At 42.7% G+C, this 8,740-nt stretch overlaps 1 protein-coding gene across 1 annotated transcript; it reads right to left on the reverse strand.

Annotated features, from left to right (window-relative positions):
• Positions 1–2,568: 2,568 nt before the first annotated feature.
• NENF (neudesin neurotrophic factor) lies at positions 2,569–6,801 on the reverse strand. The gene is made up of 4 exons (XM_054195822.1): positions 6,613–6,801; positions 5,322–5,382; positions 4,024–4,127; positions 2,569–3,377 (listed from the first exon to the last, which is right to left on the reverse strand). The coding sequence occupies exons 1-4, from the start codon at positions 6,760–6,762 to the stop codon at positions 3,201–3,203; spliced, it is 492 nt and encodes a 163-aa protein (XP_054051797.1). The 5' UTR covers positions 6,763–6,801; the 3' UTR covers positions 2,569–3,200.
• Between the last annotated feature and the right edge of the window lie 1,939 nt (positions 6,802–8,740).

Here is an 8,740-nt window from a genome sequence, read left to right on the forward strand (position 1 = left end):
GGACGAGAGAAACTGTCTTCATACTCTTGTACTCTGCTACACCAACTGTAAATCAAGTGGCTATCGGCATCAGATCCTCCCCAGATCATCGTTGACAATGTGTGGGAATACGTTGGTGGTGCACTCTGCACAAACTTCCGTGACATAGGTCATTGGCATGGCATTTCATCAAGGTCTATAATCACTCGCCAGTCACTATAAATTACCTCTCACACAGCCAGTTCTCTCAGGTACTTAATACCTTTCTCCATGGTGGTCCATTTGCTGGGGCAGCATTTGATATCATCCTTCAAGGGATACCTACACCTTACGGCTGACAAAAGTTGCCTCCAGAGACTGAGAGTTTGTGGCTTTCTCCCAAGTGCCTTGTTGACGCCTCCATCTCTGGCCAGGTTCCCCAACTGCCTGGCTTTTTTACTGTCGGAGTCTATGGTATTGGCCCCATTATCGCAGCATTGGAGCAAGCAGGTGATAAGCGTCTCACCTTCACAACAGCTGAAGTCCTTTCTCAGATTACACAAGTCCTTCACAGAGAAGGACTGAATGATTACTTCTGTTCCCGAGTCATCCCTATCCATTGACACTGCCTGAGAAGGACTGTCTCCCGGATCTACTTTAGAAGAACCCTTTCCTTTACCTGTTTTAGAAGGACCCTCTCCTGGATCTTCGTCAAAAGAATTCTCTCCCGTGCCATCTGACTTGAGCTGGTCTTTGGTATAAGGGGTAAGGGAAGAAAATGAACTTCTTGTTGGAGCTGGAGTAGTGGCGGTACTGGTCAGTACTGGTGGCAGAGTGGCTCGTGGGATTTCAGCAGCAGCAAGCGCATGTCTTATAACACCTACTCCTGCACCAAAGTATAATATAAAGCCCCTGAAACACATTCAGGAGAGTCAGTAATGAAATCACGATTTTTGAGGACATAACAATCATTTCCAAAATCCCCAAGCTCTAGTGGTGTCATCTTGTGATAAAAAGAAGAGGTAAACTTTCCCAAGGTAAAATTAAACGTGTAATCAGTAACAAAATCCACTAGGTGACGCCCGACGTGTGCAGGTATAGTCGTGGCCCAGTTTATTCCAGCATAAATTGCAGTAAAAAACCATAGCCAAATAGCATGTTTTGCCCAGCACTCCTAACCAAACCACCACAAATAAACACAATGCACAAATGAATAATAGCACAACACATACAGCAGGTTAAGCAGCATTGCATCAACTAATTTTAAACAAAACTCTGTAAAGACACGATATAATATTTTGCTCAAGAACGACATGATATGAGCTGCCTGTTTTAATTTCAAACCCCTCAGGACTCTCAGAGGAAAAAATCCGATACTCTCTCAGCTGAGCAAGCTGGAATTCAAACTATTCAGGCAATCTGTCAGAGCCCTGCTCCTGCCTCACGTTGGGCACTAATAAATCTGTCATGGTTTAGGCTGGGCTTACCACTAAACAAATGACAGATGCTCTCTTTTAAGCTCTCTCCCCTCTCAGAAGAGAAGAGAGAGAATAAGGGTGAGAGACTTAGGGTTGAAAAAGAAACTACAACTACTTTAATTAAATATAATAAAAAGGAAAGATAATAATATTAATAAGAAAATAATGAAATTTATACCTTATACACAAAACCAATATCAAGCTCCCAGGATGTCAAGAATGTCACCAGCAGGCACTGGGAAAGTCCCAGACTGGACTCGGTGACAGACAGGAACTGGAGTCAGGAACGCACAGATAAGGATCACAGGCAGAGACTGACCCCTTTGATCCCTCAGCTTTTATACTGAGCATGGGGCAGATGGGATGGAGTACCCTGTTGGTCAGTTTTGGGTCACCTGTCCTGTCCTCTCCTCCCCGCAGATGCAACCCCTCTACGCTCTTCTGCTTCCAGCCCTCCAACAGGGCACACAATAGAGTTAGTTAACCTTGGCTGTTACAGCAGTAAGTGTAAGCAAGCACCTCTCTGCATACCATTCCTTGGCATTAACTATAAACATCAGACCTTATCACTCTGAAAGCAGACACCGTCTGAAAAAAACACCGACTTAGTTAGAAGAGACTTAACTGAAAAGTAAAATTACTGAAAAGAAAATTGGTTCTGCTCTATCTCAAACCAGGACACACATGCTTTTACGGTCCTCTTGTTGCTGAAAGACTGCCAGAGAAACCTGATAAAAGGGGTCTGCTTTCCTAGCAGATCCTACAGGATCTGCAGTTTTATATTAGGTTAAAAGCAAGAGGAACATATGAATGCACGCTGCTTTGCAATAGAAATGATGAAGTCAGAGTAAGAACAAATTAAAAATAACAGAAATTAAAAGTGAGAGCTGAAATTGTCAATATAAAGATGCTAACAATATCCACAGGATACTGAACTACTATAATAAACTTGTGTTGTAAGAGTATGTGGTAAACAGGGGGCTATCATATCCGGGTTTTGTCAGAGAAAGAGTGGAGGAAGCTAGAAGGAAATCATCATAATCTAATATAGATGACATCTTTTATAATTATTTAAAAAAATTAAAAGTGTCATTTATTCAAAACTAACATAATAATAGTCTTACTTAAAATGTCACAGTAGTTCTCATGGGGAAAAAAGATTTATTTTTCTTGGTTTACAGCTGTAGGCTTTGCATAAATACTCCACAGTAACTGTATTTCAAGAGACTGAGTGGTTTTACATCCAGTATTCTCAAACCTATCAAATATTAAATCCCACAATGCTTTTTAAAATGTAACCCTCCATTACACCCGTTTGTACATGTGATAACCTACCCTCACTTGAAGCACAGAGAATTGATGTAAACTCATTCAGATAACGTATTCGCACTTTTCCAAGGAGTGGGAAACAACTTGGGATTTACAAAAAGACCAGTCATGTTTCAACTATTAAAAACTTCCTTATCTCTTCTAAGGAATGTAACTGTACATTACACACTTGTAAACAGAGAAATCCAGGCAGAAAGAACTTTCATATGAAAAAATTCCCGTAATTCAGAGAAAACAGCCCAAGTGTATGACACTAATACAGATCTATTTGTTTCCTGGAAGGAAGAATGCTATGTTAACTATGTGTGTACACACATAGATATTTTCTAAACAGAAAACTTACTTATGATAGCTAATTTTTGTACTGAACTCCAGAAAACAGAGAATCAATCCAATATTCTATCCCCAGGCATTCTCTAGGTTCAAAAGAGTTCCTCAAAACTCATCTTTAATGTTGAAATGTGGCTGATCTTCAGGTTTAAAGTCTAGATTGGGGCTGCCATCCTCATTCAGAATTCTTCGAGAAGTATAGCCAACAATTGGATATTTGGCCTTATAAACATTATTGAAGATATCATCCAGGGACGTCAGTTCCTCTTCTGTGAGTCCTGTCTAAATGAAATATGAAAATGAAAAGTCCTGTCTCAAAGAAATAAAAATACAGATATTTACATGCATTTTTCTTTTTTATTAATTGCTATAAAGCTTAGGGTTAGCTTTTGGGTTTACTTTGCAGAGCATGATTAACAAAGTTGATAGTATAGCCTGTAATTTTATTCTTTTCTTTCAGATTCAGTCCTGACAAAACTTTAATATATTCAGGTCAAACAAACGAGGGTTAATCTCCCTTCATTTTCCCTGCATGAGTAAATCACACCTCAAACAAGCAACAAGTCACTGCCAGAGATAGCATCCACCGCCATGTCAGTGACACAGGATACACTAAATCAACTGGGAAAGAAAGTGATTTACTCTCTTTGGAAGCATCTTTTTAAACAGCAGGTAATTTCCCCTTTATATGCTTATGTAAATTGTATTTATTCCACAGATTAAAAACTTTCCTCTTTAAGGCTGTTAACACTGTACCTTTCATGAGCAGTAAATGCATATCCATTTTATGTATTTAAAGAATATTAATTAATTTTATTTTGACAGATGTGAATCGCATAAATTAACACAAATATTTTAATATTATCATTCATCATTTTTCAAAAGAATATAACTTTGCAAAACAGAATTAAACAGTCTATTTTCTTACTATATCATGTGTAAGATCTGCTGGATCCAGAGACATCTTTGCAACTCCTCTTGTTGAGTCTTTTCCAACCAAAGCATTGTATGGGGCTCCTTTTCCATAAAATTCTGTCAGATTAAAAAAAAATAAAATAATCCAGCAATGATCTGACAATGTACAGCGTATAGTCTGCCTCTACTTTTCACCAGCCTGTTATACTTGTCAGTGAACTGAAAGAAACAGCTCAAGTCTAAGACTCTTCTTTCCAAAACTGACTTTTCATTTCCTGCTTTTTTATAATATAACCCTGTCTTTAAAAAAAAACCCAAACCAAAACAAAAGACAACAGAGGGTGGGGTTACAAAATACAACCGTTGAACTCCTGTACTGCGGTCTTAAAATATACCTATTATTTAGGGAGCTGCGCTTTACATTCTCATGAGAGGTTTGTAGACTCCAGACTTCGCAGTGGCAAGCCTTGTCTAACTTAGGTTTTGAAGATCAGCCAATGCGTACATCCAGACAAGCTGCATTAACAAGCTTAGTACAAAGCAACAAGCCATTAGTTTGCTTGTGATGACATTACGGCAAGTGTCCAGGACCCCCATGGTACCTTCAGACATTTTACAGGAAATCTGGATTAAGTAGCAGGACTTCAAATTAAAACATCTGTAGTTCTTAGGGAAGGCACAAAGAGCAAATACAGAAATAAAAGGTTTAGGTGTAAATGATGAGACAAGAAACCTCATTAAAAAAGAAAATTTTAAAGGAGAAAAAAATTACTTAGCCCCCCACTCTCCTTTCAAAATCACAGTCAACTCTTCCAAGAGTTTTGACCAGGCCACTGGACAGCACGGGTAGGCAAACACCAGCACAAAAGGAAAAGATGAAGCTGCAGCAATGCTGATTCTGTGTAGTGCAATACAAGGACATCCAAGTTCACTTTGATGTGGTCAATTCATGTACCCAGCGCAATAAAATGCTGTAGTGCCGGCTTGCGTGTGGCCTGACCCCACATCTGGTGAGGACTCAGGGCTCTGGGCAGGTATCTTCTGCATTTCTTGTCAGCACCCAAGCTAACTGGACTACACTGGTTTGTCTGTCTACGTGTACTGTAATCTCAAACCAGTGTAAGTTCTAGACAAAACCTGAGTGGGGGAGGTGTCAGAGGAGGAAAATCGATTTTTTTAAAAAAAGAAAAAAAGTATATTCTTTCTGTTGCAATTGAACTGCAGGCTTCTAATACATTGGGAATATTTAAAAATAAATGACCGAATAATAGCATGAGAACAAAGCAGATGGCAGAGGAGAAGCAAACTCACCTTTTCCAGCAGTGACATCAAATACTACTCCCTTCACCGCCAGGTAAATGGGCTGTCCTTCCTGGAAAGAAAGCCATCAATATATCCTCAACACTTAAGCGCAGGCAAAAGGCAATTAGTTTTAGCTATGAAATTCATAAGCACTCAGGACACAAAGAAGAGAATTAAATTATTATCTGTTATATGTTTTCTCTTGTTTGTGTGTGTATACCAGCATACACATTATCTCTCTTGAAAGTTCTTGCTTGTGCTTTGAACTGTCCCTGATTATTTTTTTTTAGGATTTAAGGAATTTAAGCATATAGAATGAGAGAATCTTTTTAACATAAACATCACAATCACAGAAGACGTCCCTCTTGCAAGTCACCTCTCGTCTGCATGCTTGTCTGCTCGAAGATGATCAACTGCGTCTTTCCATTCCTAATGCAGATGGATATTGCCCAAGATAAAAGGGTGTTTGGCCAACAGCATTCTTTATTTGATTAAGACAACAACAGATAAATACATAAACACAGACAAATCTGATCTGCTGACATCTGTTTTACTTAATAAGGCAGTGCTTCTGCTTTGTCTTTCATCCACAAGATGTATTTTTAGTCAGATGCGGGTTAGTTTCTTGGAAGTGCCTAGAGAAGACCCTGGGAAGGTCAGCCAGCAAGTTTTTCAAAAGGGAAGACAGATGTTTATCAGTATAGGACCTTATTGTTTTGAATATGATCTTCTGCTGAGATTTCTGCATCACAGAAAGCTAAAAAATGTTAAGTTGAAATTGCTTTGTTATTTCTATAATCTTGTAGGGGAAAAAGAGGGTCTAAATACATGGTTTAATTAATTATTCAGAGAAAATTACTTTGGCTCCAATTTATGTTAATCTGAAATTCACCGGCATGAGTGCCTTGTCAAGCAGGCAACGAATAAAATCAGAACATGCCATCTAATTGTCTGTACGCAACCTCAAAAGACCAAAAGCAGCAGCTGCCAGCAGGACAAATGAATATCAGGCTAGCAACACAACAATGCCAACAAACTTCTGGCGAATGCCTAAAAAGCAAGTTATCCCGTATTTACTGGGAGAGAGGGAATGGCACAGCAGCACAGCAGGAGAAACCCAAGTTCTAACGTGGTTTCAGGGCACCGAGCAGCAGGGACGGAGGCACCGCCGGGGGCTGTGCAGTGCGGCGCCCGGACGCCCCACGGGCCCTGGTGTACCGGCCCCGGCCCGGCGGCTGTACAGACCCGGCCGGGGAGGCTCGGGGGCCCCGACGCGGCTCTGCCTCCCGCCCGCCCCTACCTGTTGCCCGTCGTATCTGGCCAGCTCGGGCTCGGTGAAGAGCCGGACGGGGGCCTCGGCCGGCGGCCTGAAGCGCAGCTCCCGCTCGGCCGCGGCCGGCAAGGCGCCCAGCAGGGCGGCCAACAGCAGCCGCGCCGCGCCGCCCGCCATGCCGCCGAGGGGAGGGGGGACGGGACGGGACAGACGGCCGCCCCGGCCCGGCCCCGCCTCCAGGCCCCGGGCCCCGCTCGACCTCGGGTAGCTGGGCTGACGGCGGGGAGCAAGTTCGTCACCCGGCGCTTCGGTGGGCTGGTTAAATGGAAGTCGGTGGGAAGAGTTTAAGGCACTGAGGTTAAATAACTGCCCATGCCCGGCGTTGCTCCGGGGGGAAAGCTGTGAGAGGGTCAGGGCTGCAGCTGGGGGGATCGGCTTACAGCTGCCGATAAAAGATTCCTCCTTTTCCTTTTTTTTTTTTTTCCCCACCTTCTGGAGTTTCTCTGCTTGCTGTTTTAAAAGTTTATTCGGAAAATCAGCACACGTAGGCTTCGTCTTTCTGACTTAAAAATAATAAACTGACATTGTTAGCCTATAGGAAGGAGAGAATAAATAGGAAATGTTCAAATTATGTGATTTCCCCGTGCTATAAATATAGCATGGGAAAACATTCTGGGCTGGCAGAAGAATAAACGTTTGATGTTTGTGATTCTATAATGAATTAAGAAAGTTAGAAACTTGCTACAATTTAGATACATAGATCACATCCCTCGCTGTAGTACTGGCAAGTGAGGGCTTGAAGGATTTAAAGCCCGGATGTTTGATGCTGCAGCGCCCGGTCTTCCCGACTACCATGCTGCAATTCAAATCCCTGTTTGGTATCTCCACTCCTTGTACAGTGTCCTGTGAAAGCTGAACCATTCGGAGGAGGATCTGAACAGTAAATAGGAGATGGAAATGGTTTTGATCTTTGTTTTAAGGATCGTTTATAAACTTTTCTTGCATAAATTCCGTATGCCCACCTCTGAGGACACCTGTTCCATGTTGCCTGAGGTAACACCCTTTTCCATAGGCTGTCCAAAGGCAGCGCTGAAGTAGCTAATCCAAAGCAACTTCTCCATAGTTCTCTTCTGGATGACAAAAGCATGGATGAGGCGCACAGGGGAGTGAGGGCGTGTCACCACAGTATGGACATGACAACCCATGAGCCACTTCCCCATCCTGGTGCAAGCCTGGTGCATCCTGGTGGCCACCTGGGAGCTGACTGCCGCAGGCTGCTATCTGCTGTGCAAGCTGAGCATTGGTCCTGTTGGGGCGAGGGATCACAAGGTTGGTACTGAGATTCTCCTTAAGCAGTGAAGTTTGCCTACCGGGCCTAACAATAGCTGGACTTCAGAATGGGCTTCCCGTCCCAGCTGTCGGTCATGTCCACTTGCTGACTCCACATGCCACAAGACAGATATGGAATGTCAAGCAGAAAAGAGACCTTTAGTAGGGCTTTGGACAAAACAGCTCCTGAACGCTCCTGCTATGTGTGAGAGAGCTCTGGCATTTGCCTGCAGATATCCCCCGCACGGCTTGCCGCAGAGTCCCATGCTGCTGGGAAATAGGCAAAAGTCTACTTTGTCAGTTTGGTTCAATCACATTATAGATTTACCTTTTATTCTGAAATAATTAGTTATTAGCGTCTTCCCAGGGGAGGGCTGCACATGCTGAATCCTAGCCAACATCTGTCAGAAGTGTTACTGATTTGGGGACGAGTTAGAGCCTGCCTTTGAACAACAGACACGTGAAAAATTAATAACAAGACTTAAAATGTTCTCTTTCTGAAAGGAGAAGCTATATATTAGGATTGTTGTCAAAGGACTTCAGACCTTGGTTATTAATTTGCTAGATGTGGGTCTCAGGCATAGGGAAATGATCTCCTGAGCAGAGACTTCCACTACAGCGTTGCATCTCAATGCAAAGAAATGTTGGGCATGCTTTTTCTTGATGATGAAACATTAACAATTACTTCCATGCAGGGGAAGAAAAATAGCTGTGTAGGTATTTGTGGACGGGTGGCTCGTGAGTCAGCTCTTACGTGGCTTTGGCTTTTATCTTCTCGGAGCGCCCCATTGCTGCCGGCACAGCGTGGGTGGGTCTTCGTAGGAGC

This window comes from Rissa tridactyla, chromosome 3 (genome assembly GCF_028500815.1).
Source record: "Rissa tridactyla isolate bRisTri1 chromosome 3, bRisTri1.patW.cur.20221130, whole genome shotgun sequence".
NCBI classification, from domain to species: Eukaryota; Metazoa; Chordata; class Aves; order Charadriiformes; family Laridae; genus Rissa; species Rissa tridactyla.